The sequence below is a fragment of the Heliangelus exortis genome, chromosome 6, assembly GCF_036169615.1.
Source record: "Heliangelus exortis chromosome 6, bHelExo1.hap1, whole genome shotgun sequence".
NCBI classification, from domain to species: Eukaryota; Metazoa; Chordata; class Aves; order Apodiformes; family Trochilidae; genus Heliangelus; species Heliangelus exortis.
This window is the reverse complement of record NC_092427.1, coordinates 12,739,081-12,756,749: the sequence shown is the minus strand read 5'-3', so window position 1 is coordinate 12,756,749 and position 17,669 is coordinate 12,739,081. Positions and strand designations below refer to the sequence as shown.

At 34.9% G+C, this 17,669-nt stretch overlaps 1 protein-coding gene across 4 annotated transcripts in view; it reads left to right on the top strand.

Moving 5' to 3' along the window:
- The window catches only part of PTPN4 (protein tyrosine phosphatase non-receptor type 4), a 110,121-nt gene that overhangs the window by 76,991 nt on the left and 15,461 nt on the right, over positions 1-17,669 (top strand). For all 4 annotated transcript variants that reach the window (XR_011726490.1, XM_071746743.1, XM_071746744.1 and 1 more), the window contains exons 14-20: positions 3,841-3,975; positions 5,199-5,357; positions 10,307-10,466; positions 13,302-13,385; positions 13,471-13,527; positions 14,679-14,835; positions 16,287-16,453. Coding sequence is in view for 3 of the 4 variants with exons in the window: in XM_071746743.1 (XP_071602844.1) it covers positions 3,841-3,975; positions 5,199-5,357; positions 10,307-10,466; positions 13,302-13,385; positions 13,471-13,527; positions 14,679-14,835; positions 16,287-16,453 (919 nt within the window). In the remaining variant the exon portion in view is untranslated. The remainder of the gene's footprint in view (positions 1-3,840; positions 3,976-5,198; positions 5,358-10,306; positions 10,467-13,301; positions 13,386-13,470; positions 13,528-14,678; positions 14,836-16,286; positions 16,454-17,669) is intronic.

The window sequence follows — 17,669 nt, the reverse complement described above, 5'->3', positions numbered from 1 at the left end:
GAAAGTAGTTTATTGCACATTTTATGATGGTGAGTAAGTATCTCAGTCAGTCACTTGCATTTGCAATCTGTCATTAAGTTAGTCTCTATTTCCAAAAATCCAGTCTTGCTTCAACCGTGCATTTATTCAGGTTAATTGAATAATTCCTCAGTTGCTTTTAATTGCATATGTAATTTGTGGTGTATCTGCAGATTTGTGTGTAGTTTCAGTTTCAGTATGAAGTAGGAGTTACCAATTTTACTGAGAAACACATTCTGTGTATTCTTTGTCAAAACACAAAGCAAGGCTGTGGCTCCAGGTTGTAATTCTTTTGGAAACAGAAGTGACTTAGAAGATTCCTACCTGTATTCCCAAACAATACTTACTTTCTTTCCTAGCTCCTGTGAGAATTTAGCTCTTCAGCTATGAGATGCAAAACAAATTCTGTCTTCAAAAGCTTTTGTGCATTGCAGCTGAACTGGTAAAATTTGTTGTGCTTTTTTCTTTTTTTTAGTTGCATTACGTAATTTCATCCCCACTACTCAAATGTTTGCTCTTTTTTTGTATTTGATGTAGTACTGTAGCTCATAAGATTGTGCCTGATTTTAGGGGCAGATCTCAGATCGGTGTCAGACAGGAGTTCTTCCTCCTTTTTAAAGAAATATCTCTGCAGATATAGCAAAAATTAAATAAAAAATTTAAATAAAAAAATAATTTACTGTTAAGTAATTTGTACAAATAACTATAAAGTTATTTGAATATTGTAAAGAATTAATGGTACAGGAGGAACTTGAAGGAATATTTCACAACTCATCTTTAATATTACTTTAAAAATATTGTTAGATTTAGAGATGTTGGCAGGAGAACTAGTATCAAAAAGACTCAGCAGTGAGAAGTTTGGTGCCACAGTGTGGTAATTTTTCTTCGAAATTTCTGCAAAGAGAGGAAGCAGAGGCAACAAACACAAGTGGGTGGGGCTCTGAGGTTGGAGCTGTTAACAAGATAGTTGAAACAAACCTTTGCTGATAAACACTGCAGGTGTTTATCAAGGTAGTAAGGTACTATTTCTGAAAGAACAGACCCTCTCCACAGTAAAAGGTGAGCTTTCTTTAACACAAGTTTTTTGATGGGGAATAAAGTGCTGCTTTTCTCATTTTAGAGTTATGTTAATTTGATGCATAGTTTGAGGAAGTTTTCAAAAACATAGTTAAAAGCTATGACTTGAGATACAATGCACTGGAATTTTTTTTTATAAGCAGCCAAAAATGTAATTTTTGAAAAAACTTTTTTCCCCTTTATATGTACTTTTTGTATATATAAATATAGTTTGTAATTTAATTTATTTTATTCAAGCAAGGATAATGCCCTTTCACTGTTATTGCACATTTTAAAAACCCACACAAACCAGCAAACAAAACAAAACTATACCAATTTCCATATATTCCACTTGTTGCTTTTTCACTAAAAGTAATTAAGGTTCAATATCTGTCTTTACATGTCTGTCAGAAAATGTTGTATCTGTAGTCCTATATATACCTAATTTATATTCTTCTGTTTTTTTCCCTCAGCTCATTCTTTGGTTAGTAGAATCCACCTCATGACAGAGCTGGCTTGTATTGCTAATCTGCTGGCTGTCAGCAAAGTCTAGCTAATGATAGCTTTGATTAATAAAAGAATAATGAGCAGATAATTTTAGACATGCATTTCAGTTCTGCTGGTTTCTTATTTCACCTGTTCAGAACTGCTAAGATTTGCTATGGTTGTGAAGAAAAATGTATTAAGTTGCTGACATTTAAAGCAAATTACAGAAATTGAAATGTTGATTTAATTGACTTGGTATCAAGTGCCACTTACTTTTTAAATCAAGTTACTACTGCTTAAATAAAGTGAAGCATGCTAAGAAACTGGATGTGTTTTTCCTCAATGAAATAATTTGTTTTTCCTGTTTTCAAATATCAATATACCATTAGATTTTTTTTCCCCAGGTGGAACAAAACTTGAAACAGTAGTATTTAGAAGAGCCCATCTCACTTAACTGTCTGAAACTTGTCAGTTGATAATTCAGTCTTTTGAGCAGTACATGTTCAGAGCTACTTGGGGGTGCAAAACCAAAAATAAACTTTGCATGCACAGATGATTTAGTGTCAAAGAAACGTTATTGACATCAGTAGGACATCTGTATTTCTGCACATGAAGATAGATTATTAGATAAAATGCTTGGCTGCTTATTGTTGTAGACTTTTTTATAGTATTAAGATCAGTCTGCTTAAAGTGGTGACTTGCATTGAGTTGTAAGTTCCATGACAAGCAAGGTTATATTTGTAACTAAGGTTCTCATTTTTAGAAGAATATAATTTGTGTGTGTGTAGTTCCTTAATTTCTCAAAGTTCCTTCTTTCTGGACTTGCACTTTCAGTAAATGAGTAAGCTGATAATGATGAAGGCCAAGGACAATGACCATGTGTCCCAAGGACAGCAGAGGCAGAAGTTATTTTGTGATATGGGTGTATGGAGCTGGGGAAAGTAATGAAGGAGTTGTGCTGATTCAACAATATGTTGTCACCTCATGGTGCAAATCTTGAAAAGTAGAGAGTAGAATGATAGACAGTAAAGGTGAATGGGAGTAAAGTGATCAGAATAGCAGAAAAGACTGATGAAATGGAAGTATCACTTGAAAAAGAGAGAGATGGTTGGGTAATGCTAGAGGAGAAATTTGGACTATATAACACCCTCAAAATACCAGGATTAAAGTAAAAACCTGGTAACACAAAATACACAGGACACTAAAGGTTTGTTTAAAAGAACTTCTGTTGTTGGCTAAAGACTTTTCAGTTGGAAACATCACACAGCAAAAGCCTGGGTATTTTTATTTGCAGTATAACTGAATCATACAATGTGATAATAAGAAAAAACAACCACAATTCTTGGATGACTCATTTGGTGATTTCCAGTATAAAAGGGAAATACAGGGTTTCATGAGAGATTGCGAATATGGTCTCATGTAAGAAACAGGTGAAAGAAACAGTAGAAGGGTCTTGTAGGTATTCTGGGGTGACTGGAGAAGGCAAAGAAGAAGAAAGCATTTCCTTAATATTGACCCAGAGCAACAAGTGAAAAATATAATAATTTTTCTATGTAAACATCTCTATTTAAACACTGGTGAGAAAGACTTTAACATGAAAGACGTTTCTGGCACAAAACCAAATGTTACACACAAAAGATTAAATAGGTTGATTGCATCTGTCTTACAGGTGACAAAATATGTTGTAGAAAAAAGTGTGTCACCTTGAATGGAAATCCCTGATGAGTAAACAAAACTCAGTAGCTCCATTGCCATGTTGATGATTACCCTACTTTCAGTTCTTCACAGTCTTGGGAGTTTTTTGTGCTGATGTTTCTGCAGCTTTATTTTTCCTGAAATGGCTGAATAATTGTATTACTTAGAGGTTTTTTGGGTTGTTTTTTCTTTTTTTTTTTTTTTTTTTTGGTTTGGTGGTTTTCATTTTTAAAATTGGGCTTCTCGGTGGTGTTCTGTTTAAGTCATTCTCTTTGAGGCATTATAAATGCCTAGGGAAGTCGAGTGGGTTCCTTTTCCATCTTGCCTATCTCCCTCCTAGCCAATGGTATTTTATGACTGAATTTCACTGACATTCTTGTGCAAAGTATAGAAAATGAAGTGCAACATGTTGAGAAAATACAGTACTCCCCATGTAAGTATAGTTTTCCATTATTTCCTTTCTTCCATATAAATTGGTTTCCTGTGGTAGAAGATGACTTTGAGTGTGGTGAATTTTATGCAATTTCATTCTTTTCTTTCATTCTCATGCAATTTTTGCTTAGCCATTATACTTTCTTCTTCTAGATCCCCCAGTAAACCCTTAGCACGGAAATTAATGAGTGGGATGGACTGGGAAGTAGTGAGTAGGAACTCTCTGTCGGATGATAGGTTGGAAACACAGAGCCTGCCATCACGGTCTCCACCTGGAACCCCAAATCAGTAAGCAGCATCAAATCTTCTTTCCCTAGAAGTGACTGCCTGCTTCTAATGTGAAAGACCTACCTGTGTAATAAAATGTTTAATGCATCAAAGAGACAAATTGCTTAATAAAATATGTACTGAATGGTTCTCAGGGAGACGTAGCATGCTACCCTAAATCTGAGAGCTTGAGTTTTCTGAAGTGTAGTTTAAACTAAATTATTCATTTGGCTCGAAAAAAAATGACAATAAAATTTGTGTGATGTTTTAAAAATAATTGCTTCTAGTAAATACCACTTCTTAAAATATTGGGGCAAATTACTTAAGCAGAAAATCCTTGTAGGCTTTATTCCCCTCATTTTTTCTTCATTTATTCTCAAAGCTCACTCTTTACATGATAGAGCTTTCTGTCTTTGTTTATTAGTGAAAAATCATTCTGGATTTTTTTTGGAAAATAGCCAGCGTGCTGACCTGGCTTAAGAATTAGTTTTATCCAACTTCGTATTGCATAAACTAAAAGGCTTTAAGATTGCAGCTTATTATTCAAAATATTATTGTAAATATCTGTAGCATTTAAAAAGTATTGTAAAATTGTGTAATAATTATGTTTATAGTACAACATAATCATATATGTTTCAGAGCATGTTAAAAAACATCTATGTCACTATACTAGTTTTCAAATGAGAAAATTTTGGGTCACAGACTCACACTGCTCATGATTTTTCTAGAAGGAAGATTCAGGGTATAAAATGTACATCTCAACAAATTCTCGCTAAGTTCTGCCGTGAACAGAGCCAGAATTTTTCTTCTTAGGGATTAAGTTTTCTTGCTGACTGGACTGTCAGCCTAGTTGCCTGTTCATTGGACCATAATGCTTTCAGGCTTCTTCAATTTAAAAAACAAACCAAACTAAAGCTAACCAAACAAACACAAAACAAAACCAAAAAACCCACCGCCACCAAAAACCCCAAACAAAAGCAAACCAAACCAAGGAACAGAAAAATATTAGCCATTGAGTGTTTATGACAATAATTTTTGAGCACTTATAAAAAGAAAATTATGAAATATAGGATGTTGATCTGGCAAATTAATTGTTTCAGCCTCAGATTTCTTAATAAAACTGTGTATTAACATACAGTTGCACAGAGAGGAAGTAATTATTTTAGTCTTATGTAGTGCTGTAAGAAATGTAAATTAGTAATAATAATCTTCTCACCTTGCACTACTTTTGTTTTTCCTCGTAGTCGCAACTCTTCCTTTACTCAAGAAGGAGCTCGGTTGCGACCCTCATCGGTTGGACATTTAGTGGACCATGTAGTTCACACTTCCCCAAGTGAAGTATTTGTAAATCACAGATCTCCATCTTCCACCCAGGCCAATAGCATCATCCTGGAATCCTCACCGTAAGTTCTCTTGGTTGTTACTGTGTGGTATCGTGCAGGGCTTCTGAAGAGAGGCCAGGAATCTTCACCATTAAACGTCTGAGTTGGTTCAAAGCCAGAAAATCTAATAAACAGGTAGTTGTTGTTCAGGGAGGATTGGTAGAGGTCTTAATGAAAATTAAATTACACAGAATTATAGACCTATATTTGACATGTTCCTGGTGCAGGATTACACTACCTTTCTCACCCACCGAAATGTAGGTTTGCTGTAATGTGACAATTAGTGTCTGGATGTAGATGCAAAAGGGTTTATTTGGTGGTTTCTTTTTTTTTTTGAGTCCTGATAGAACTGAAGTATCTGAAGTGTGTTGCATTGTTATAAAATTTTGTAATTCACGTGACTTTGGAAATTTTGCAGTTCATGTGAGTTTGGACATTTTGCTTTTTGTGAAGGCTTAGAAGTATGAATGAACTTTACAAACTACTTAGCCAAAACACCTTTTTGGCACTCCAGCATTCTGAGGTTTCTAGTATTTTTTGTTCATCATTGTAGAGTATGCATATAGTTTTTTATAAGATCACAGTATTAGGTTTCTCTTCTTCTGCACTGAATAGTCTTGATACTGTAGGTTAGTAGAGCTGGTTGGCAAAATAAAAGCTATTATTGAAGTCCGGAAGTATGACAAATAAAAATTTGTTCAATAAGTCAAAGATTGGAAATACTCAATAACTTGTGGCCAGAGTAGAGATTAGGTGGGGAGAAAAGGTGCATTATATACACCTTATTGACACTACTACTGTACCTTCTTATGTATAGCTATATGTGTAGTGCTGAACTTGCCCTTGTAATTTTCCGTAATCATCGTTAGCGAGGAGATGGTGCAAATGGTTCCAAAACCATTTGAGAACTAAAAAGTAGCACATCCATAACCACATGTTTATAAACAAATTGTGGATCTCTGGAAAAATTACTCAGGGAAAGTATTTGAACACAATTTACAAAACCATGCTTGGTTTTGTACCTTCACTTGCTATACCTTCACTTTTTACAAATGTACCTCACTTTAGGGAGGCAAATAGAATGCAAAATATTTAAAGGTCTGTAAAATAACGCAGGATGCTTTTAATGATAGGTTGCAGTAGTTACAATTTGAGCATCAACTAGTTACTTATCTTTCAGTTATAAAAGACTAATTTTTTAATCTATTCACATGGTCAGGGAGTCTCAGAACTGGAACATCTGAGTCTTTTCCCATATTTGAGTTTGCTGTACAAAGGCCACACAGGGTCAGGTTCCTTCTGTTCTAAGACTTCCAGCTGGAGTCAGTCATGAGAAACACTTGGAGAATGGCAGAGTGATTCAGTGAAGTGAACATGATTCTTAAATATTCTTTTATTCATATGCCTCTATTTTAAGTTAGGTGTTCCTGAGCATCCTTGATATTTGGTTGTTTTAATACCTGATTTATTGTGTAAGTCGCCACAGAAATGAGTCTTAATTAGTTGTTCTGTTCTCTTGTGGCTGTTCTCTTTCATGATTTTGTGCTTTCTTTATGCCCAATCAGAAAAACTATTGCTCTTCCATCACTGAGTTTTAGGTCTGGGGTTTTTTTTCACTTACTGGAAGTTTGAAAGTGGATTTTAATTTCCCAGTATAGATATATAGAATAGGTTATTTTTAGGAAAAAATATGTTGGCTTAAAATACATGAACTCAATTAGGGTCTTCTGTAAGTTTTGTGATGTTATTGATTTCAGATTTCCACAAGAAAGTAATAGACACAAAGTCCCATATTAGCTATGTGTTTTTATATATAGTTTTACAGTCCAGAAAGGTATACCTTGAACAATTTGACCTTTCTGAGTGAAAGGATTTGAGTAGTTAATCTGCTAATTTGTTGGGAATTCTTATTTATTAATCAAATTTGCATATGTAAGAAAGTCAGAGGGGCTACCTGGACAGGTTTAATGAGTTCTTTGAACTTGGAGTCAACACAGCAAAAGAAACTGGAGTTTCAGTGCATATTAGGAAGATATTGCAGCTTAGCTAATGCAACCTTTAACTTTTTTTTTTTTCATGTTCTATTCATGTGCTATTCAGAACTAAACTGAGAAGTTTCTGCTTGTAGTTCCCTGAGGTAATTACAACCATAAATTCCAAAAGCACGTGACATGTAGTTTAATACATTTGTGAGGGTGTGTATGGAACTTTTGCTTAATATGATAAAAGGTCAGACTGGATATCTGTAACAAAAACACCCAAAGCTGGTCAGTGCCAGGGTTTGTGTTTTATTTTATTATTATGTAAATTGCTGAGTGCAGTAGCAGAGCACTGCTTTGCCTGCAAAATAGGCTGCTTTCACTGCCATTGTCTGCACATTCATAAGGAAATTCAAAGCTGACTGGGCAAATATAAAGCAATGAAGTTTTTGCCCAAGGCTTGATTGTTAGTTCTCACAATTCATTATGCTAATACATTACAGTACTTGCATTGCTGTTTCTAAAATGCCTATTTAAGTAACTTTTCAAATATTTTCTGTAAGTTTGTATGTTTGGTAAGAATTTGTGTTTGTTGGCATGTATGTACAGGCGTCTAGTCAGCCATAAGATCCCATCTTTAATCAGAAGGACTTCTTTTGTGTCTCTGCTCATGTTTTCTGTTCCTTTTTTTATTCAGTTTTTAAACTCTCAGGACTAATTGTTTGCAGAAAAATACATAACTGATGTTGCCTTTTACTAAAAAGGTTAAATAATCTGTGCTGGCCAGACTTGAAGAAATACATAGGCAGTCAAAAAGCTCTGGATGACCTTTAGAAGTCAAAGTCTAAATAACTTAGAGCTGCCTTGAAAAATCATTTTACTAATGTTGGTAATCATGTTTTTCTCCACTAAAAAGAGTTAAGAAAGTTGCTAATCCTAAAAAATATAAGGATTATAGGCTCTCTTACTGTCATTTGCATTGAAAAGTGATAAAATATATTTTTATTTCCTAGTATGTTACAAACGTGAGATTCTTCAGACATCAGATACTGATAATTGGTACTTACTTTTTTGCTTTTAATACTGCCTGAAAAAAATATTTTCTGAAGGTTGAAAACAAAACCAAAAAATTAGTTAGGAAGTTTTAAAATGTACATACATGTACAACATGGACATGTTTCATACATGGACAAAAATTTCATCACTATTTTGTTTTCAGAGGGAATTTACTGAGATTTTTAAAGCTGAAATGGAAAATGTTATTTTTCAAGGTGAAGAGTTCCATTTCCTATCCAGTTTTCATGCTTATTTATAGAGGGTCATCCTTTATTTGAAATCACTGTAGATAATTGTGACCAGATTTATTTTTTTAACTTTATTTGAAAACGTGTATCTGGAATCTGACATTTTCTTTACTTGCACAGAAGCAAATTACATGGTACAGAATTAGATGTGTACCCTGTTTTTTAATTTGCAGCAACTTGAAATGTTAGACTGTCTCATAATGAGATTCTTACTCTGCTCACAGTGCTGTGGCTGGACCAGTTCAATACAGCAGGGCTACTCTTGTGCTTACCCAATGCTTTTTGGAAGGAGGTTGTGTTATGATTTAAGTTACTAGTACAGCTCCATGGTAAAAAAAGGAGCAGAGCCCTAATTCTGGATTTTGGGAGTGTACTTTCCCTCCCTGTGCAGTGGTTAACCATGTGGTGAGCCAATTCACCTACTTGAACTAGCAGAGAGCTACCCAGACTTGTCCAAAAAGTCAGTGTATTTTTGCTTGCTTGTTAAGATGCCTCAGCCAAGGGGAGAAGCATTGGAGCATTTCAAGGAAGGGACCATGGGTGTGGATGAAAGAATGCACACATTTTGGTGGTATCATTTTCTTTTGATTTAGCTGCAACTGGTTGGTTATTTTTGGATTTGCATCTGGTATCAGTGGGCTGTTGTCATAAGTCATTACATTCCTTAATACCGTTTGATGTGGTTCATGGGGAGGCAGGCATGTTATCCTCACTGGTGTAGAGAAATTCAACCTGTGCTAATGGGAACTAAGGGCTAACTGCCCTTTTGGGCCTCTCAGTGTTCTTCTTGATTCTTAAAAACAAAGCCATATAATGAAAAACTAATCACGTTTTTGTAATACAAATTATACAGTTAAGCTTTTATTCCAAAAGGACTAATAGAGGAAACTATCCATCTTATACAAAAACAGAAATCCAAACCATTCTATGATAAGAATAACAGTTTTATTTATCTCCAGTAGAGTGCTTGTTAGAGCTAAACCAGAACTTATTGGTGTTTGATCTTTAGTATTGGTTTTACCACTCACCTAAAAATGCCTTTTTTTACTAATGTTTCAAAGGAAAACATTCAAGAGAGAGAAAAAGTTATCTTGAAATGTATGCATATACTTTTAATTAAAATTTAGCAATATCATCTTCAGTGGGCTTTTCAAATAAAGGCAGGGGGACAGTTGAGCTGTCTTGAAGTTGCACTCCTATTTTTAGATCAAAAACTAAAAAAAATAGGGTGGAAACAGTTTATTATGCTGCTTGTGTCTGGTTTTCAGTTTGAAGTTGCAGGCATTTAAGATGCAAAGTAATTGATTTTCTTACTGAGGAAAACATTAAGTGACATCTATTTTAGAAATATTTTTAGGAAGAGTGCTGAGTAGAACATACAGTGAAATTTATATTTTTTTCAATATAATGTAGGCTAAGAGCACTAAACCATTAAAAAAAAAAAAAAGTAATGTCTAAAAGATGAACTTACTGGTTCTATGTGTAGTTTCTTGTAAACAAAAAAAGCAGTAGGATGCCCAAAACACACTTATTCCACCACAGCTCATTTTGAGAGTCTAGAAATGCATACAGATATTCAGCTCTCAAACTCTTGAGTTTCTTCTGGCTTTTTCGGTCTATTTGGGGCCCTGAAAGAACTGTCAGTATCTCATGATCATCTACTTCATACTTCTATTTTGGTATTTAGATCTCAAGAAACCCCTATAGATGGGCAGCCTCCCGCGTTACCACCCAAACAATTTAAAAAGAACAGTTGGAACCAAATTCATCAGTCCCACTCACAGCAAGAACTGGATAACCATATTAATGAAACATTTGATGTTCCCTCATCACCTGAAAAATCCACAGTAAGTTTTTTTTTTTTTTTTAATCCAGTTCATCAGTACTGCTATTTATTGGAACGATAGCCCTCTGTTTCATCAGTTCTGATGCATTTCAGAGAGTTACTGTGTTTGTGTCCTTTGTTGGTTGTCATCAAATGACTACATGGGGGCGGGTATGTAAATGTTTTGGCCATTAGCTTTTCAGCAGAACTTTCTTACTAACCTCTTCTTTGAGCAGTCGTTTACCATCTTTAAAGACAACATTACAGATACTCCCAGTGGTGCTTAATCTAGCTTTTATAAAACAGATGAAACTGAAAGTGCTTACCAGCTTCTAGAAAAGTTTTGTCAGGAGAGGTTTGTTGATCTGTGGTTGCATTTCTCATCAGAATTTCCAAGAAGGGGACTCTACCAAGAGACCTGTGACAACGAACGTAAAAATCTGCCCAAAAGTTCTTTTTCCACACTTAAACATATCCTAGATGAGTAAGCCAGTGAGTTGAAAACTGTATAACTGAGGTGACATTTCACTAACTGTTCTTGTGATTTTTGTCCTTCCAGGTGTTTTCAGGTGGTTCAGGTTTTATACTGGTGTGGGACCAGAAATGTTTTGCAGGATGGGAAAACTGTTTAACATCCAGATATGGCAAATACTGTATAAATAGTTTTGCCAACCTCACACATTCAAAATTATGAGTCAGCTCCCAAAATTGTTGTTTAAGAAATGCCTTTTGTTTATTTTTATTGGCATTCTGAACTGTAAGCCTTGGGTGTTCTCTTAGGTCTTTTTACAGAGTTGCGATTCCCGTAAGCCCCATATTTAATTTCGTAGCTGGGGTTTTAGTAAAACAACAGAAGTGAAAATTGTAAATTTGTCAGCATTGTGAAAATGTTGTAAAAACTTTAGCTTCAGTTAAACATTGAAACAGATTTTTAACAGCTTTGTTTTCTGTCAGTGCTCACCTGAGTCATATTAAAGTACTGTTCTGTTTTGAAAGATAACACTACTCATCAAGTTTTTCTGTTCTGTATTCAGCTATCTTTACCAAACGGGCAAAAATAACTGTCAGTTGTTTTTTTAACTCCTTTTTATTTCTGCAAAACCAACACAGCTGCATGAGAATTAGATTCTTTTTTCTCTGTGCATTTATTGATGTGCTTGGTTGCTGTAATCCAACAGGACACGTTTCTGCAGCCTCATTTAAAGCACTGTTGCAATGGAAGATTGAATTTGGTCTGCTAAGGGCTTTTTATCTTGGGTATTAGAGAAGGAATGGAGCATGACTGATTTTTTTTTTTGGTGAAATTGTAGCTTTAGGATTTGAATTGTGGGTTGCTGTTTGGCTTGGTTTTCTTTGGGGTTCTTATGTTGTTATTGCTTTTTTTTTTTTAATTTCTTTCTTCCTCCAGAGTTGCTTTTCTGACCGGGATGCACATGAGCATCCTGTATCACCAAAGTTTCTCCTGCTGCTCCATCTGCAATATTTTGAGGAAAACCACTTATGATTTTGACTTCCTTTAGTAATTGAATTTCCTTCATTTGTTTTATGTCTGTAGAGTCTAGTTAGAAGGGTATGGGACAGGTATGGAAGTAACATTTTTACTCCATCTGCAGTCCTTAAGTATCCAGTCTGAGAATGTGCAGAAGTATTTGAAAACAGGTGTGGCCAGGAGACCTCTCATCAGACAGGTTAATGATGATATAAAGTGCTCTCTTCAGGATGTTAATTATAAACTGCTACTCAAACTAGCCTGTTAAAAGGAAATTATTACTGTCTTTTTGTCTGGGGAATGCAATGGTACAAGAGTTGCCAAATGGTGGAGGTGAGCACTTCATTGTTGCTCATTCTTAGGAACCTGAGTGTGATCCCCCATACCAGCAACCAGGTCAGGCTTCCTAAGCACCTTTACTTCTTGATGTATTTTGTGTTGTTACCTTGCTCTCATTCCCCAAATTTTTTATCATAGGGTTAGGTTTATTTTGTTTTAACCAAGAGCTTAAACCACCTGGTACTGAAATAACTTTTTATGAGCCTAATTGGCCAGATGTCTTTCACGTGTTGAACCTACAGGTTTTGAACTGTATTATATATATAAATGCTTGTTTGCTAAGTTTTTTCCTTTTTTTCTTTTCTAAATGCAAGTCATGCTTTGACTGTAAAGCCTTGAAACTTTTCTTCAATAATACTTCACATCCTCACCACAGAAATATCAGCTAACCATAGTTCTGTGAAATGAATACTGATAGGAGCTTCAGTGGCATGAAGGTGATTTTTCCAGATGAAAAGAAGTATATAATATTCCCCAGTTTATTGGTAGTTCCTGTAACAATGTTGTTGTAATCAGAATGAAATTGGGGAGAAAGCAGCTAAAATTGTCAGAGCTTGATAAGTGCAAAGCATGTGCCACACCTCAAACTCCAGTACACTGGAAATGGAAAAGGAGATATGGAGCCAAGATTTTATTGCCAAACTTGTCCTTGCTTACTACCATCATATTGAGATTAAAAGAAACAAAAATATACCTTCAATTGACTTATTTTTTGTATTACTGGAGGCTTTTCAATGTGATCTTAATTAAAACAAATCTATGGAGTGTCTGCTTAGTAAACTGTTCTTAAGATTGCTTGAAGCCAATTAGTCTTCTGTGTTTGAGGTTGCTTTGACAGAACTTAGTTGGCTTTTTTAAATGTGTAACTTTTCCCTTCTGTGCAAAACTCATCTGCACTATTACTTGGTGTTTTCTCAAGTGTCCAGGAGCAATTAATTGATGAGGAAATTGCAAAATTATTACATACAATAACTTTGAAGTCTTAACTATGAACAAAATTTGTATTAATGTATAATTTTTTTTTACTAGCCCAATGGTGGTGTCCCCCATGACAATCTTGTTATGATCAGAATGAAACCAGATGAAAATGGAAGGTTTGGCTTCAATGTAAAGGTAACAGTACATCTATTCCCTTCATGTCTATTAAGAGTATTTTCTAACATTTTTTATTTATTACTATTTTAATTTGTTTTTAAAGGGTGGATTTGATCAGAAGATGCCAGTTATAGTGTCCAGGGTAGCTCCAGGAACACCTGTAAGTTATCAAAAAAAACAAATGTGGTATTTTTATTTTGTCTTCAGAACTTTAATTTTTTTCCTAGCTACCTATAAAAATTGTAGTAAATGCTAATGGAGCAAATTATGTGCAGTAGGAATTTGGTGGGGCTACGTAACATATTCTTACAAGTTTTTCAGTCCTCAAAAGTACTTTTTTTTAAACTGACACAAGATTCTTGAAAATTACAGGGTATTACAGATGTTCAGTATCAGTGCTTCTTGAGCTGTGCCATTCTAAAAATACATTTACTTTATTAGTTTTTAAAAATATAGGTGTTCATATAATTTCAGATAAATTACTCTTTTAGTATGTTAAAAATAACTAAAATAGCAAATCTCTCTTCAGTGACAGATGTAGCTGAATAAAGCCAAAATTTAGATTGAAATCAGACAACACGAATCATTCATCATCTGATTGTAGTAACTGGTGTTTAGTGACTATCAATAGTGTCTTCCAACTAGACACAGTATTTTGTGAGGTGATGGCCAGAAATACTGACCTTGTATTCAGATGACTGGAGTCAGCTCTATTTGTACCTTTTACAGTACAGTGAACCATTTAATAACATATTAGCATGGATACCTTTCTTTTCTGCAATGATGTTTAGACTACTACTATTATGATTATGATTTTTATTACCTGATTTGATTGCCAGTTCTCTTTGGAATTACTGTGATTTGTGCTCTGTCTTTGATCATTGTCTTATTCTTGTAATTGCAGTTGTGATATTTCACACCTGAAGTATTTAAGCCTATGAAACTGATTTGGACAAGGCTTTGTCATGTTACTCTCCTTCAGAGAGAAGGAAGTCTTGCTTTTTAATTGCCTATACAAAATGTGATTCAAATAGAGGAGCTTGCTGCTTCAAACAGAGGAGTGGAGTAACAGCTGCTGAAAGCCATGTTACACTGTCACCTCCCAGCTGCAAATTGATTTGTTCATGTGAATGACACTGTCTTTATGTGTTACACTTAAATTTATCATCTGAATACAATGCAGCAACCATAGCAACCAGTCTGTTGGAATTCAAGTCCCTAAGTATAGTTACTGTAAGTTGCTATTTTAAGGTGAGAAACTGCAAATGGCTTGTTTTACAGATTTTTTTTTTTTTTTTCCCCACCTTACAGGCTGATCTTTGTGTCCCTCGTTTGAATGAAGGGGACCAGGTTGTGCTGATTAATGGCAGGGATATAGCAGAACATACCCATGATCAAGTTGTTATGTTTATTAAAGCCAGCTGTGAGAGACACTCAGGTGAACTTGTGCTCCTGGTTCGACCCAATGGTGAGTGATTTGTACTTGAAATAAAAAATAAGTCTTTGCTTTCATTTTATAACCTCCCTCTTGTGACCTGAGATGGAATGCTTAATGTCTTTGTGAGAAAAAACTCCTGTTGTTGAAAAGAAATTGCAGCAGCACGAAGTATTTGACAAATCTTGATTGATGCCCTACTCTAAGCAGCTGTGCATAACTAAGTGTTGAAAATTAATAGGAAAATCAGAGATCAAATATTTCTAACAGAGAACACATTTAAATTTTGTTCTCTTTCTCATTGATAAAAATGTCCAGAAAGTTGTATGGATATTGAATGGGATTTCTGAGGTTGCTGTTATTCCCTTAATAAAAAGCAAACAGAAATAAAGAAAAAATATCTCACCACACCCCCAGTGTTTGGATGACTTTGGAGGTTGACGTATGCAAAATTCTTCCATATGTTTCTAAAACTATTGAGAACAACTGGTAGCATTTCTGCCTGGGGAGGCCTAATAGAAGAAAGTGCTGAAATACAGTCTAAATAGCAGCTTCTGCAGTATATTAGTGAAATACACTGTTGAAGTATTGCCAGCAGATAGTCACTGGATTTAGCTCTGCTGCACATCCCGATTATAATACAGTAGTCCAGGAAAAAGCAAAATGAAAAATAAATATGTTTATATGGAATAACTGAAATTAGGAGAGTATCTCAGCCACCTCATAAACAATTCTTCCTTTATTCACTTATCTGCATTCCCCGCTTTCTTATCTCATTCTCTAAGTTTTTGCAGCTTTTACGTGCTTACTTTCTTTTTCAGATAAACTTGTTAGCTTACAGGTTCACTTAAACAGTTTGCCCCTGTGTGTTGATTATTTCTGCATTCCGGATAAAAAAATTGAGGTGTAGAAGTGAAGTTCTCTCTTTCATGGTCATGGGGTATCATATAAAAACAGGCTGTCAAATAGCTTATGTCTGCTATATATACTAGAAACTGCATATTTTTCAGTTTATTCATAGCCAGGCACACATACAGCATTGACAGCATTATAATGGCATATGTTCATGCCATTTTCTCAGGTGGTCTGTGCATCTTGCCCTAATTACTGAAGCCTAAAATCTGTTCTAAGTGAATTAAAAGTAAAAATGTAAATCCCACTATAATGACTTCAGAGGCATGATGTGAGAATAAGACTGGGGAGTTATGTGGGGCAAAATAGTGTATAACATGAGTTTTGGTCAAAATTTTAGCAGTCGTTGATGTGCTTTCACTTAAAATTACAGTTAAACCAAACAATAGTTTTGTCATGGATTACAATGAACACTGAAGGCTCCTTGCTGATGAGAACTAAAGTCAGCTTGTTAATAGGTGGATTTTTCTAGAAGAGAAACACTTGTCTTTTTTTCTTCTTCTAAATAGAGTTATCTTTAATTGCCAAACAGTGTGTTCAGTCAGAGCATTCAATACCTTTATTTGTTACAGCTGTCTATGATGTTGTGGAAGAGAAGCTGGAGAGCGAGCCTGACTTCCAATACATCCCTGAGAAATCTCCACTTGATGGTGTCCATCAAGATGATAATGCTCTGAGGGAATCCATGATTCAGCTAGCAGAGGGGCTTATCACTGGAACAGTTTTGGCTCAGTTTGATGTGAGTATTTTGTTACCTGTAGCTGTGTCGAAGTTCCAAGTCTTTTGGGATAGTGAAAAAATAAACCAAAACAATCCAATCCTGGATTGAAACACCACATGTGCAAACTTATGGTTTAGAAGAATCTTAATGCCATTTTTAGCATAATTTTTTATAGATAGTGTTATTAGTTTATTAGAGTTTCTTGTGATTATCAGGAACCTGTACTAATAAAATAGTGTCATAGAGGTAAAGTATAAAAAATATATGTAGCAAAATGTGTTCTGTACTCAGACCTTCATTCCAAATCTAAGTGTAGAAGCTGAATGACAGCTGAGATGTTGACATTTTGTGAACAGTCTCAGTGAGGGAAGGTGAAACTGCCAATGGAAAGAACAAACCTAATCTTTAGGGTTAATGTAATGTCTTTTAGAAATAGTTAACTTTTTTAATGGCATACTTCCAAAGTGCACTTCCTTTGGGGTCCTAGGTTGCTGATAGCTGTAGCCTTTTTTTAGCACTAAGTTGTGACTTGATGATACCTTTAATGCATGAGCTCAGGTGACTTAAAGCAGGAAGCAATAGGTTTGTAAAACACAGCGGTGTGAATTCCTCACCAAATGGAGACCTAGCACATAAATATTATATTTTAAATGTATTGATATCCAATTCTTTAATATGTTTGGTAAAGTTTACTTTTGTATATGGAAAGAAAAGATTTTTCTCCAAGTGATTTCAAATCCCTCCCTAACCATACATGTTTAGTCTCCCTAACAGGTTCAGTGTTTAAAAGTTCATGAAGTGCTTTTTATTGAAGCTGGACACTGCAGCACAAGGGTTGTGGTATTGCATGGCTAAGGCATGAGGGGCAAGGGGGCAAGAACTTGTAAAAGGAAATTTTGTGCAGAAAAATCACAAGGTAGCACAGGATTTGTACTAGTTACTGAAATACAGGACAGCTGGAAAAAGAAAAAAAAAAAGTGATGCAACTTCATTGTAAGATGTTTATATAGCATAAAATTTGCTTGTCCCAAATCACCATATGGAATGTCAGTATCAATAAATTCCCTTACCATTATACATTATTCACTTTTCACTCCATTACTGTTCTTACAGAACCTTGAAATTTACCACTCAGTTTTACTGTAACCAAGTTGTGGTGTCTTGATTATCTTCAGTGATCCAGTAATCCCATGCCATAACTAAATTTGTAGCACTTTCTTTTGAAAAGTATTTT